We start from the raw sequence: 15,748 nt of genomic DNA, 5'->3' as shown, positions 1-15,748 counted from the left end.
CAGAGTTGTGCAAATGCTGTTGACAGTCGATATGCCGATGGGACAATGCCGACACTGTTGTAATGTAATTTAAAGCACTGTAAGGGTGTCAGCATTATATCTTTACACATGATCGTAAAGTATCATGTTTAAAGTTATAATGCAGACACCACCAAAATACTTTAAATAACATTGCAACAGTGTCTGCACTGTCTCGCCAATATAATGATGTCCACATATTGTTGATATAGGAGAAAACAGAAAATTGCACCAAAAGTCAGGCACTCTTTATATGCGGTTTTGCGGAGATCAGTGCAAATGCACTGTGGGAAGGACGCCGATTAGCATTGGATTCTGTTTGATATGCCTGTTTTTCATCAATGTTTGTAAGTGCAACCTGTAAATTAAACCAGTGTTCAAAAAGGTTTTGCACTATGCTGTGTTTTTTCTTTAGTCTTCCTGCACCTATGTAATTGAGTTTATGCCGTGGAATGGTAGACATTTTTTACAGATCTTAAACTACTATGATTAGAGAAGTAATCCTGTGACTGACTGGTTGCACAGATGAATAAAAAGTTATTTTGCTTAAAGACAACTTCCTCATATGAAAAGGATATTTAGGGCGATTATCTGTTCCCCTAATAACTGTTTGGGTGATCCTGGTACTTTACATGTTATATAGAGAGCACCTGACTTTTGGTGCAATTTTCTGTTTTCTCCTATATCACATTTGGGTAAATTTGTGGATGTTTACCTGTCTACCCTGATTGTGGCTGCACTCTATATTCTATTGCGCAAATTTGTCTATACTATTTTTGTTGCACATACTGTTGATGGCATTAAGATCAATAAACTATTTGCCATGTAACTGGTGGTGCTATACGAAGTATATGAATAACAGTCTAAAAGTAGTTAAGGAATTAAAAATACATTATATTGCGTTATCTTTAAAGATGTGGTAGACATTTTTAAGTTGTTTTAGCTGAAGAGCTGTGACCCATTACAGCAAAAGATTTGCTTTGATTAGCAAAAAAGAAATAAATGTAATTTGATAATTTTTTGATGATTTAATTGGTTGACACCTTCATACACTATTACCTGCTTAACAGTTTTCATTAATGCCTGCCAAATGCCATTTTATCAGAAACAAGAATGGAGATTATAGTCTGCCTCTATACTAACCAGATACATTGATGAAGGAGCCGGCCTCAATGACCCCACTGTTAGGTCTTACGCAGTACCTACGAGGTGCTGTGGTCTTCACTTTGAAACAAACATTTTTTTCTGTGGGATTAGAGAGTTTCAGGTTTGTTGTAACAACGTCTGTGAAAGGACCTGTAATGAGAGAAGGGATTTGTGAGGGGAGTTTAAACCTGCAGTGCAATAAAATTAGTGAGGCTTGCCAAAAGGCCAGCGAGTGTCAAAGCAATATATCCAGGCGCACCTACCTTCCATTTTTACATACATGATAAACTTATATACCTGAAATATTTGAGACATTTTAATTACATTGAACATTGTCAATATGTACATAGGCAAGCAGTAATTCATATATTATCACATCCAATTCAACAGACGGGCAGCACAGACGGTGTAATGGTTAGCGTTACTGCTTCACAGCACTGAGGTCGTTGGTTCGATACCCACTACGGCCCTAACTGTGTGGAGTTTGTATATTCTCCCTGTGCTTGCGTGGGTTTCCTCCGGGTACTCCGGTTTCCTCCCACACTCCAAAAATATACTGGTAGGTTAATTGGCTCCTAGCAAAATTACCCCTAGTGTGTATATGTGTGTGTGTGTGTGATACGGAATATAGAGTGTAAGCTCCACTGGGGCAGGGACTGATGTGAATGGCCAAATATTCTCTGTAAAGCGCTGCGGAATATGTGTGCGCTATATAAATAACTGGTAATAAATAATAAATAAATAAACAGATACCCGGATTTACAGAGATACATCCAACTTAAATCAGCATTGTGCCTTTGCAATAAAGTTCTTCACTTATTTCCCTTGTAGCAAAACTAAAACAGGTCTGTGCAAGACCATGTCTACTTCTAGTAATATCACCTCATGAATACTTGTTGATCCCCAAAAATGGCTGTCTCAGCAGCATGTAAAGGTTATGGATCTACATTGAGGGATGTTTGTTTTTGTTCCCGAGTCTCAAAGGATTTAAGACTTCGGAATGCAACACTTAGGCCAGGTACCCATTGATGCTAATTAGTTGATACAGGAGAGCTTCAAGTAATACTATAGTTATATCTTTAGATTGTAAGCTCTCACAAGCAGGCCCCTCTTCCCTCATTTGCTTTTCCCTCCCTCACATACCATTATCTCCTCCATACTGACGACAGGGCCACCAAACTATTGGGTTCAACAGTCGGCGTCTGCTTTGGTGGGTATTCTGACTGCATATACAACTTTATAGCTTGTATTTTATGTTATGTGCTGTAAGTCTATTGCATTTTTTTCTGGTTTTGTTTGCATAGTTTCTGCTTATTTACTTTGTAAGGTGCTGCAAAACCCTCGTGATGCCATATAAATAAAGGATAATAATATACATCTACAATTATGCAGTTTCTCCATCAGAGCTGAATAACAAACTTGTGATGAGGTGGGAAGTCTCTTCCCCTATGCACAACAAATTACCTATTAAAAACTACTGAGGGAACACACACACAGCCTGACAGCTGGTCTTCCTACACTACACACACTCCTCACATACTTACAGAAGGTATGGATATACTGTCAATTGCAGATCTACAAAATGCAACAAGAACATGATAAACGAAAAACCTTCCACATTTAGTCTAATCCACTAAATGAAGCAGATTCTGAATTGGAATTGCCTTGTTTCTCTATAGTTCTGTGGAGAATTATTCATGACATGTGTAATGCACAAATTCTAAGCCAAAATGGGGGCGATTCAATTCAATACGCTGTGAATATCCCCAGGAAGGAGTTCCCGAATCTATTCAATTCTGCGCGCTCTAAAGTCCGAAAATGCCGCTTAACGCAACTAAAGCTGGGTGGTTTGGAAGAAGGGCCTCCTGACACGACCAACGGCGCCCTGGTAATGATGTCCCAGAACCACCGCCCCCCAGCCCCTGAGACTGGCATCTGTCATCAGAAGGATCCAATCCCAGATTCAGAAACGCTAACCGGCCAAAAGATGGCTGGATGCAACCACCGAGGGAAATGCACGTCTTGGGAGAAAGACTGACCAGGCAGTGCATGTTGAGGAGAGACCCCAACCACTGGGACAAGAGACCCAGTTGGAAGGTCCGAGAGAGAAAACGACCGAACTCGAAGGCCGCCACCATTTGTACTAAAAATCGGATGCAGAGATGCACAGATACCCACCAAGGGAAAGTACAAGTTGGACCAACTCCTGAATCGCCGTAGATTTGTCCTCTGGCAGAAACACCTCCAAATAAACAGAAACACCAAAATTATCCCCAGGAACTGGAGGCGTTATGAAGAAACCAACTGAGACTTTCAGAAGATGGTACATTATAGAAACAGCCTGAAGTAATTTTTCCGGTGAAGTAGCCTTGAGGAATAGATCGTAGAGATACGGTATTATGGTTACTCCTTGAGGCTGAAGAGCAACCATGGTGGCCATGACTTTTGTGAAGACTCTGCGAACCAAAGGGAGTCTGAATGGGAGATCCCGAAACAGATAGTGAAACTCCTGAACAGCGAACCTGAGAAATGCCTCATGTGGTTCCCAGATGGGAATGTGTAAGTAGGTGTCCATGATATCTAAGGACACCATAAATTCCCCCCGGTTCCAAACTCGCGATAAGTGAGTGCAGGGATTCCATCTTGAATATGTAAAATGCTAAGTGAAGATTCAAGGATTTAAGGTTCAAAATTGGCCAGACGGAGCAATCCAGCTTTGGAACCACAAACATTTTTTGAAAAAAATCCTTCTTTTTGCTGGTGAAGTGGAAACTGCAGCTGAATCTCTGACTCCAGGAGCTCAGCCTCTTCTTGGCTGAGGCTGGGAGGCAGGTGTTGTAGAACTGACGAAAAGGAAGAAATGCAAAGTCTACCTGGAACCCCTGAGAGACCAGATTTCGAACCCCGGCATCGGAGCAGGTTTGTATCCAAACATCCTTCAAACAAGAAAAATGAGCCCCCAACCGTGAGGGCCCCCAGGTACCCACCAGTGGCAGCACTCCCCTTACCCCTTTTGCTAAATCTAGTGGGGACATGAAAGGAAGTTCCTGAATAATGGTGCATACACACGGTCAGATTTTCTGTCAGATCTGAACGATAACGATTTTAAAAATAGTTAAATCGTTCATATCTGTCATCTGATGTGTTTGCATTCAGATTTGGACGATTTAATTCATTTTAAATACTGTCTGAAATCGTTCAAATAGTTTGTAAAATCGTTCAAATCGTTGGTAAAAGTCATTCAACCATTCATCTGACAGATCTGACCGTGTGTATGCACCATAAGATCTCTGTGGCATAGGAGCTGAAGACAATAAAGAAGGTAGGAAAGTGTAATTACCTCCCATGGCCTGAGAGATCCACTTGTTCAATTTAGGGCAGAAGATATTATCGCCTGAGAATGGTAACACCTCCACCGCTTTCTTGGACTCGGCATCAACCTGCCAGGAACGGAGCCAGAGGACTCTTCGAGCAGCAACCACTGACTCTTCAACCCATCATTCTGTAGCCTTGTTGACCCAAGAGCCTACTAACGCAGGGCGAAGAACCCCAGCTACTGTATAGATCAGAGGTTCCTAAAAGTGGTTCGGCACCCCAACAGTTCAGGATAAAGAGATATCAATGGTGGAGCACAGGTGGTTAAATCAAATTGACTAAGGTACTAATTAAGTCACCTGTGGTCAAGCATAGATATCCTTAAAACCTGGACTGTTAGGGTGCCTTGGAACCTCTGGTATAGATGGATTTTAACGTAGTTTCCAACTTACGGTCAGAGGCTGCCTTCAGGGGAATAGCCCCTGGAACTGGAAAGGTAGTTTTCTTAGAGAGACTGGAGACCGATGAATCCACCGGCGGAGGAGATTCCCACCGAGCCCTATTTTCTGTAGTAAAAGGGTAGGTAGAAAGAAGCCACTTCAATATCTGCAACTTCTTATCCGGATGTTTCCAAGCAGCTGCCAGATGTTCGTGGAGTTCCTGGGAAATGGAATAAGTAACAGAAGTCTTAGCAAAAAGGGACGCCTGAGCCGGAGACTCTGGACCTCATTCAAAGGCGGTCGTTAGTTGCATGCGGTCGCACTGTATCAGGGCGGTCACTTGCTTCCTGAACAGCCGCCTCCTTGTCGATCGTTAAGCTGTGGGTTACCACCCACAGCTTAACGACCGACCAGGTTGATGGTCGTGATGGTGATCACCATCGCCACCATCGGGGCTTAGGACAAGACCCTAAGGTTGGGTCTGGGCACTCGTAAGCCCCAGGGAGCTTTCTGCTCTGATGGAGCAGGAGGCTCCCCGCTGACATCAGTGCGGCCGCCCACAAAACGGTAGGGGTTCGTAAAGGAAAGCCTCCGTTTTGGAAACCACCACCCCGGCCCGCCAACCAAACGGGGGCAGCTATCGATAAACATCGACAGCCGCCCCTTTAGTAACGAGCTCCAGAGCGACAGAGTTTCTCTGTCAATCCGGGGCTTGCGCACGCGTAGTGCGGCCGCTGCGCGTGCACGGGCCAAACCATCGAGTCGGTTACGAGCGCATCGGCGCTCGCGACAGACTCTGAATGAGGTCCTCTGTCTGTTACCTTAAAAACCTGTTGTACAGCGACAATACGGGTCTCCAATCCCTGAGGGCCCACATCTGCCTCCTGCTGGTCCTCCTCCGGAAGAGACTCATCCGAGTCCTGTAAAAACGCTCCTTCCTTGACAAGGGATGACTGGTCCTCCTCCGACTCATCGGAGTGCAAGATTGCCAGCAGACCGCTTTTTCTGGGTGGCTGTGGTGGTGCCTGGACCTGCGAGGAAGAACCCACCACCTGAACCAAACTTTCCATAGACCAGGATAAAGCCTGAGCCCAAACTGGCTAAGCCTACTCTGAACTGGTACTCTGCTTCTCGATGCTTCCCTCTCACTGCGTGACTCTGCTAACTCCGCAGGGAGATCTGACTTCACACCAGACAGAGTGGAAATCCAAGGAGGGGAGGGGCCCTGGACTGGGGCAGCCCCCGCAGGAGCAGGTTTCCCCGAGTCACAAGAATCACATAATAGAGCCCCTTCTGCATGAGCCCGAGTGAACTTAAGAGTTACACTTCTTACAAGCATAAAGCATTTATGAAGTCTCAAGACGCTGCTCCCCCGCCTGTCATACTGAACCACACACAGAAGACAGTAAAACACAGCAAATCTTCTACATACACAGTGACAGTGAGGAGAGAGACTGATAAAAGCAGAGAAAACACAGCAACAGAGAGGGAGGAGTGTCAAACAACCCCCAAAAAATGTGGCTCCACTCAACACCCATCTATACCCCACAGTCTTGACTCGAGTGTCCCCTGTGGATGAAGGAGAAAGATTATATGTAACAAAGGTTGGTGACGTTCAGGTATACTCTTGCAGGACACATTTTGAGAAAAAAAGTCTATGGAGAACGCTGCCCCAAAAGCAGTGAAAATGCTACAACCGAACAGCCTGAGTTTTTCTTCACTGCAGAATATATTTCCGAGTTGGGAAATCCCAGGACTCCCAAACAACCACCTTACATTCCCCCAAGGGAACTTTTCACCTACCTAACCTACTGACTATTTGGGTAGTTCACCAAGACAATGCTGCTGGACAGAAAATGGAATGTGGCTCCTGAAACTGTATCAAAGTGAAACCTGTTATACTAGATTCGCAGCCTGGTGTCCAATTGCTTTACAGAAGGCACATCAATCCCTGTGTTATCTTTGTGTAACTTTTACAGGTCACCAACTTCCAAAAGACAGAGCTATAAACTGCTGCTTTGCTCTCCAGGACCTGATGTTACTGATCAGTAAAAAGCACACAAAACACACACACATACAGAACATAGTGATGCTTTGAGAGTTACTGAACAGTTAGGTTGGGGGTCAATGAGAATACGCCATTGGCCAACCTGCATGCATGCAAAATTTAGTAAATAGAGCATGCAGCAATATACAGAAGTGGGTATGGGGTCAGTCAAACCAATATCTGTTTACATGAAAATACACAAAAGTATAAAAAGTGTTTTTTCAAGTTACTGTGTCATTACAAATAAGATTTAAAAAAAAAAAAAAGTGTGAGGGGGGGCTGGAGGGATGCACTGATATCACATGTTTTCCCTCACAACCCATAGTGGTGCAATGTAGGATTGTACAAGATAGTAGAAAAAGCTCAAGCACACCGGCACATTTTTCTTAGATTTAGATGATCTAGTCCATTAAAATGCATTGTACATAAACAAAGGTCCCTGTTTGTTTTGCCAGTTTACATTCCGGTAACTGAAAAAGAAGCAAGCTACTCTAACATTAACAGAGCAAAACCTTCTTGTGTGTCTTAAAATAGGTCTACAAAGATAATAATATAAAGTAGGCTTTATGGGTAAACTCAACTCGCTTGAACTAGCAGGACCATTGAGATCTCATTACCCGGATCCCTAAATTTCAGAGGCTCGTTCCTAACAATGCCAAACCATTTCTTTATACTTTTCACTGATTGCGTTGTGTCAGTAAAGTGAATAGGATGGCCATCACAACATCTTATTACTTGAAGTCAACTGGTGGTAAGAGTGAGTTTCTCCAGAACTACAGGGTTTATGGACACAAGATCCTCATTATTCTGACATGTGGGAGTGCTATTTTTTTTAACGATGCACACCGACAGTACCAAGAGTTCAATGTATTTGTTCTGTGTTTAGGTTTAGATGATTCTAAGTTTAGTGGAACCAAATGCTCTTAGACGTGTGAGTTCCTAATATTCTATCTCACTCAGCTCTTCAATCCCGAGAAAGGTTTGATATGGCCTTAAGAAATATGTGGCCTATTTATAATTTATGCAGACACCCTGCTTACAAATTTTTTTTAGAAGATTATATATTTTCTATAAGAACTCACATTTTCTGTTTTCAGTTTAGCTAAGCCTTACTAATGTAAAAGATTCACATGACCAATTTAGTAAAATGAGTGACTTGTGATAATCATTACCCTTTAACACAATGTCATCTTAGAATTTTCATAAACTGGGATGTATTTCAGTTCAGTCTTCAAATGCCAAATATTATGCAAAAATGATGTCATCCAACAGTCTATGCAACTTAAGAGAAGGCCCACAAAAAGTGAAAATGTGCAGCACAATTTTGTGGTGAATTGAATAGCGCCAGGAAGGAGCTCCCGGAGCTATTCAATTCTGCTCGCTGTTGGTCGGGGAATGCCTGCTCTCCCGTCCCTTAAACAGGATGTTTAGTCGCGAGAACGGTCATTTTCAGACTAAACTTTCCTGCGCAATGCTGTTTATGCCGCGCAAAGGGCAGAAAACAGCATTGCGCCTGTACTTTTGTCGGATTTCTGCTTGCATCCCAGGAGGGATGCGAGAAGAAATCCTTAGTCGGGCTTAGCAGCACGCTGAATTGAATAGATCTGGGAGCTCATTCCTGGCGCTATTCAATTCGCGTTGAATTGAATCGAGCCATTTGTAAAACATTTGAATAATTTTTAAAAAACTTTTCTTTTGTAGGGCGATTAAATCCTCATGCCAAGTGCCGGGGAGGTATTGAATTTCCCGCGACTAGCCCAGAGGTGGCATTTATTGTGGATTTCTGTTTGCACCTTCCTAAGGTGTGAGCAAAAACCAGCGTTAAAGAAGAGTTCGAGACAGGTCCAGTGATCGCGCTGAGCAAAAAAAATGTGGGCCGCTGGGACCCCTCACAAAAACTGGGGCCCTACTCTACTCTGGGTCCCATCACATATTATGAGGGCAGGGAGCAGTTGGGACAGTGATGGAGTCAGGTGGCAGCTTGGGCAGTGCTGGGGGCAGGTAGCATTTCGGAGAGAGGGGGTTAAGGGCAAGCAGCAGTTGGTGTAGAGCTGGGGGGTAGAGCAAGGGGTAGAAGAGGGCAGGCAGTGCTGGGGGTTGGAAGGGGATAAGTGCACACAGCAGTTCGGACAGTGCTGGGGGGCAAGGAGGGTGTTAGGCAGGGACGGTGCTTCCTTTAGGCAGCTGCCTATGGGCGCTGGGACCTGAGGGGCGGCCCTTTAAGGCTACCTGTGGCTGGGAGAGCAATTAAGACCACCTTCGCAATGGCCGAGGGCAGGGCCAGCTCTATGCACATTTCACCTGAGCGCTCCCTTTCTGGGCACACTTATTCCCCTCTGCCGCTGCAACCCTCTGGCAGTGAGTCTGTCACAATCACTGAGTGACAGACTCCGCCTGGATCTGGCAGCACCGGCCGGCCGTGTGACCACTTGCTGGCATGTGACATCACACGCCATCGTCCCTGCCCGCGAACTCCGCTGTGGCTGCTGCAACAGAGGAGGATAGAGGGAGAGGACGGAGCACACATGCCATGCCGCCCACGATAAAGCAGCGACAGCCAGCAGGGGCAAAGGCGCGGTCAGGACTGTACTGTCAGTGACATAAACGGGGCACTGCAGTGTGAGTGACTCGAGTCCGGCGGGCGAGACCTGTGGGGCTGTCGGTGTGGAGGAGGACTCAGAGGGGCAGGAGTGAACCGCGGTGCTGCCTCAAGCACAGCGTGAGGAGTAGCACAGCCGACAGCATGACTACCGACGCTGCAAGAACTCCTAGAGTGGGGTTAAAATTGAATTTGTTGTTGATGAGTTTGAAACTGAATTTTATTGTATTTATTGAATGAATTTGAGCTATAGGTGCTAGCACGCACTGCTGATTGAGGAGGGGGGCCTCTGCTGAAGGGTGAGAGGAGGGGGGGGCTGGCAGCAGTGCAGTGAGCATTTGCTGAGTATGTAGGGGAGGGCTGAACAGTGACTGTGGGGGGGCACTATATTTATATTGGGTGTGGGTGCTCCACCATTTCTCATACAGGGTGCTAGTTGACCTGGAGTCAGCCCTGGTCGCAGGTCTTATTAACCGCAGCTCACTCTTTTCCCCAGCTCTGGGCTGGTTGGTCACAATCACAACAGCGCTGACACTGACAAATCTGTTTTGTGATGCAGCCTCCCCCGCTCACCAGCTGTGCGATGCTGCAGTCGCAGCCCACCCCTTGTCTAGTGATGCCCGATACATAGACAAGGGGAGGGCTGTGCTGACATCATCGCACAGCTGGTGAGCAGAGGAACGGGGGAAGGTGCTGCATCACAACACGTCAGTGCTGTTGTGAGCAGCCAACCCAGACACTTGGGCGTAGGGAGGGTGGAGCAACTGGATCTTGAGCTACAGATGCCAGCAGAGGTGAAGGACGCTTCCTGGTAGGGCCGTAAGTTAGACACCGCCATCAGTCAAATGGTGTGAGGGTGTGGGCGGAGTTGTTTCTTCGGACACCAATAGCATCAGGGGGTAGGAGGGAAGCTGGCTGCCGGACACCAGCAAGGGTGGTGCTGGTGTCTGAGATGCAGGCAGACCTGAGCGGAAGGACTCGAGGAGTGAGGAACCTACCAGTGGGACTTCAGTCTTCAGCAGTGGAGACCGAGGGAGGACACGGGCAGTGATATTTTTTCTCACAGCCTTCGGAGGTGCGAGAAAAAATGTGTCTAAAGTGCCATTTTTTTAGCTACCAGACGGTGTTTTGGGCACCCAAATAGCTTTGTGCAGCTAAACCCAGTGCTTGTGGGCGTGGCAAATGCAAATGTATGCCCGGAGAAACAATTGAATTGCTCCATCGGGTGCCTATACGCATAGACGCCCAGAAGGGGGCGTACGGCACACTTGAAACACCCCCAGTGTCTCTCTATGGGGGCGATTCAATTCAGCGCAATGCTGAACAGCCCCGGGAAGGAGTTCCTGGAGCTACTAATTCACTGCACTGTTAGCCCGACTAAAGGATTTCTTCTCGCACTTGTCTGAGGGTGCGAGCAGAAATCCGACTAAAGTTCGGTCCGCTTTGCGGTTTTTCAGCATAGTGCTGCGCTAACAACATCGTGGCCAGCACTGAAGTTGGAAATGCAGGTTAGTGCACCTAAACACACAACTTAAGGTAAGGTATGCTAACTGGCATCTGCCTACTAAGTGCCTGGCATGGGGGAAACAACTGAATAGCCAGGGAACTCCTTCCCAGCATTATTCACATCGCGTTCAACTGAATAATCTTTCATCCCACAGAATTAATACAATTGGTTTCCCAGTGGCCCAGGTAACGCAAACACTATACACAGAAAGCAAAATGGTAAATTTGTCCACCAGGGGATTTAACAGTACTTTTCAGTAGCTGTTTATCCTTCTTGACAAATTGTATTTCAAAAGTGTTAAGATCCCCATAGAATTTCATTACTTTTTTTTTTTAAAGGGAGCTTTCAATGCTATATGAATAAACCTAAAACAGCAAGTACAATAAAAATAATCGCTACTGGGGACCAAGCGAACATAGTTATAGGTACATATTTTAGGAGTTTCAGAACTAAACGTTTTGCAGGTAAAAGTTTGATTGTAGAAGACTTTAAACCTTGACACAAATCTCTGATAATCATTTATGTACAAAAATTTGTCAACCTGCATCAAATCCATTTTGTAAAAAAAAAAAATTGGGTTTGTTTGGTGCAAAGGTATTGTTAGACCACAAATAAACAAACAATCACTAAACATTTAACATGTGTTATTTACATTAGCAATTCAAAGGGCGGAATTCAATTGTTTTCGCGGCCCGCATTTCCCATCTAAAGTGACAGGAGATCGCGTGCCGCTATGCAATTGTTCGAGATTTTAGTGCTGATCGCGCCCAAAGTGGTCGGGTTTAGCCGCGTAAAGCAGCTAAACCCGACCAAAGTGCTGGGCGCGATTGCGAAAAGTGATGTTTGGGCGCACAAACATGTTACTTTTCACACATTTCAGCTCTCATCCCCCAGGGGCTGCGAGCTGAACTGTAGCGCTGACAGCTGACCGTGCCCGACTGGAGCAATAATTGAATAGCTCTGTCGGGTGCGATGGGGGCAGGAATCAATTGAATTCCGCCCAAACAATTCATCCAAAAAGCAAGGAGCGAGTGTTCAGCTGTTGGGGTCAGTCTCTCCTCTCTTCTACCAGTTATATTTTTATCTCTAATATTTCTTTTGTTTGATTACCTCCTTGTGCACTAACATAGCAAATTATCCCTTTAAATTTGCTTAGCGATGATTTCAAATGTTTTTTGGGTGCCTGGAGGAGCTATTCAATTGTTGTGCCGATCGAAAGAGAGTGCTGAGGGCGCCCATTATTTCTGCTTGTAGGTCTCCTGAGATGGCGAGCAGAAATGTGCAAAAAGTCCAGCTTTTGGACACTTTACGCCTCTAAACCCGATGCATTTGGTTACGACATGCGTGAAACGTAATAGCCACCCAAAACAATTGAATATCTTCCTGTCACTTTAGACGGGAGTTCAGAAGCATAAAATAATTGAATTCCCCTTCTGGGCGGGGGAATTCAATTATTTTTTGGTGGCACTCTAAGTAATGGGAGCCCGATGGAGCAATTCAATTGTTGCTCCGACCAGGAACATGTGGGTGTCACACATTTCTGATTGCAGCCTCCTGAGGTGGCAAGCAGAAATGTGCAAAATGTCTGGTTTTTAGTCAGCCAAATGGCAATTTTCACGACACGCCCATTAGCTTAGAAAGGTGTAGCCACTTTGCGCAGCTAAACACGATGCTTTTGCATGTGACAAGCGTGGTAATAAATGGGCGCCCAAAACAAGTGATTTGCTTCATCGAGTGCCCATTACTTATTGCCCCCTAAAAAAGAAAAATTAGAGCAAACACAAAAAATAACACTGCTTACTATACAGCTTAAAATATCAGATACGGAAATAAAAAAAAAGTAAATAATTTTTTTCTTTATATTGTTTGGAACTATCAGGGGTATTCAATATGAAACGTTAACTTCACTGTCGAAGTTAACGTTTCATATCGGAGTTTTGTTCTGCGTTAAGGTATGGTGCACGCTCCCGCTTATCCCCGTATTCAATATAAAATTAACGAAAACCGCAAACTCCGAAGTTGGATTTGCGTAAAGTTACGAATTTTTCCTTAAAATAATTGTAAGACCCCCCTAAAATTGTAAAAACATGGGGGAACACTATGGGTACCCCCGTTTTAGCCTTTAATTAAAAGTCGGGGATTTAAATAGCCGCAGCAGGTGTTTTTCACGACATTGAAGAAGTGATGCAGAAGAGCACTTAGGTTATTTTTTTCGTTTTTTTAAGTGGTCCCATCAAATTTGGGGTACATGACAATGGGTACTAGCATATTTTGGTGTCCCTAAAGTAAGTTTTTCAAAATTCTGCATTTGTGCACCTGCCGCTATAATTCTATTCTAGAAAACACCTGCCGCATACTTGCAGAATAGCCCTGAACCTATTGTTGAACAATATTTTACCCTTTTTTTTTTTGCACCCCAATTTTTAAACTAATTTTTTGGGGTGTTTTTATTTATTTTTTTCCTTTTTTTGACAGTTCTTTTTTAAATGTCATTCTCAGGGGTGCAGGCTATTTTTTTTAAGCCTGCACCCCTAAACCCCAATTCTGCACTTTTTTTCGACACCTATTCAATGGTGAAAAGTTATCACCGTTTTTTATCAAAGACTTGTCAAAACTGCGATAACTCTTTGAAATTGAATAGGGTGTAAAAGTAAAACCTGTGATAATGACGTCATAATTGCGATATTAACGCAAAAAACGATGTTATCGCACCCATATTGAATACCCCTGTATGAATCTTTAAAAAGGAGAAAACCACCTTACACAATTTAAAATTGAATTGTAAAGTGCATAAACATCCTGTTTTCTCATGACAGCATTAAGTTTACCACTGTACCTTGAAACCATGCTGCAATGCAAGGGGGTGCAAATATTTTTTGCATGTGGGGTAAATACTGGCTGCTTTTGCATGTAGCTCACAAATGCTGCACAGCTTTATTGTTACACTGCAATTTAAGCTGGTACACATTAAACGACTTGCAAACGATGCAATGTCATCAACGATTTCCCCTGAACTCCTGGACTAACGATATAGTGCATACACACAGTGCAATTTTACCAACGACCAAGCGATATATCATTCATCGTTAACGATTTTCAAATCTATATATATCGTTTGCTTGCCAAAGTACTTGACGACCATCTTAAAGATTTCTGCTAAATTTAAATAGGGGGCTGTACTATGAGACACAGATGCATGCACAGATCAGTGAGTTCCATGCATTAATCTGTGTATAAGCTTGTAGAGTGTTAATATTATTTCTAAAAAAATTGTGTGGATTCCCCCACTAATAGCACAACCAGCCCAGGACTGTTCAGAGCCAGTCCTGGTTGTCTAAATACGGGGGACAAAAGACGTAGTGGTCCCCTGTATATAGCACAACCAGCACTGGGTTCGATGAGCAGGTCCTGGTTTTGGAAATACATGGAGAAGAGGACGTGTCCAAGGATTGTAGGTGAGTGAGTTTAAGTGTAATAAAGTTATACTTTCACGGTGTGTCTTGTGTTTATTTTAATATTTCTTTTGCAGGTGAACTACAGGTACCAGCAGTCCCTTAATGCCCGAATGCTGCTACTTGTAGTTCTCCAAGTACCGACATGCAGTGGAGGCTTACTGGGGCCTGTAGTTCTCAACCCTGCACCTACAGGCCTGGCTGTGGCATTACACCCCCGCTAGAAAGAGTCCGGTGCTGGTTATGGAAAATACAGAGGACCCCTACTCATTTTGTCCCCTGTATTTCCCATACCAGGACCGGCTCGCCTAGCTTACTGCTGGTTGTACTAAATACAGGGGACCTCTAAGTCTTTTGTCCCTCGTATTTAGACAAACAGGACTGGCTCTGAAAAGTCCAGGGCTGGTTGTGCTTTTAGAGGGGGAACCCAGGTCATTTTTTTATTTGACACTTTACAAGCTTTTTACACAGATACATGCACGGATCTCACTGATCTGTGCATGCATCTTTGTCTGAAGCAGGTATGGAAGGGGAGTGGAAATGCCTTTAAAGTGACGGCCGCATCGTGCAGGTCTGAACGACATATCGTTTGGCGTTCGGTAGTGCGTACACACTACACGATAAGAGGGGAATCGTTAACGAGATTGACAGATCTTCCTGAATGTACAAGAGATCTGAAGATGCGCCCAACAACCCGCAGGAACACGATTCGGGATCGTGATAGTGTACACACTGGACGATGTGAACGATTTATCGTTTCAATGCATCGGAATCGGCCAAATCGTTAAAGATAGATTTCAGTTTTGACACACCCCTCCACATCTGCCCCACCTGCAATGCAAAATTGTTTTACCAAGATGCGCAGTTACTTGTTCTTTCTTACTCTATTCCCAACTCTGAATAGTTGCATGCAAAGTAAAGGAGTCTATATCCTATTATATTTAGCGTAAATAAATTGGACCGTCACCATTATTGAAGCACACTCAGGGAAGAGACAGTAGACACACAAGATGCGTATTTTGAATTAACAAGGTGACACCCAGCCTGATGCACGCATCACAGGATCAGCTCCCATTCAATCATCTACCATTCTGTTGAACCCTTAACTACCACTGCTTATGGAAACGTCTCTGCAGTGTCTCCCAGCTGACCTGCCTTAAATTAGGACTTCAGCTTTCCCAAACACAGGGTGGTCAAGGAGGCAAACTGATTCAGCCGTCTCAG

General features: G+C 44.4%; 1 protein-coding gene across 1 annotated transcript in view; it reads right to left on the bottom strand.

Moving 5' to 3' along the window:
• VAPB (VAMP associated protein B and C) overlaps positions 1-15,748 on the bottom strand; it is a 50,209-nt gene that overhangs the window by 17,050 nt on the left and 17,411 nt on the right. The window contains exon 2 of the mRNA XM_088442475.1: positions 1,162-1,314. Coding sequence (XP_088298601.1) covers positions 1,162-1,314 — 153 coding nt within the window. The remainder of the gene's footprint in view (positions 1-1,161; positions 1,315-15,748) is intronic.

Source organism: Taudactylus pleione, unplaced genomic scaffold (assembly GCF_031769625.1).
Source record: "Taudactylus pleione unplaced genomic scaffold, aTauple2 ptg000018l, whole genome shotgun sequence".
Classification (NCBI taxonomy): Eukaryota; Metazoa; Chordata; class Amphibia; order Anura; family Myobatrachidae; genus Taudactylus; species Taudactylus pleione.
The sequence above is the reverse complement of the archived record's forward strand: the minus strand, read 5'-3'. Positions and strand labels throughout refer to the sequence as shown.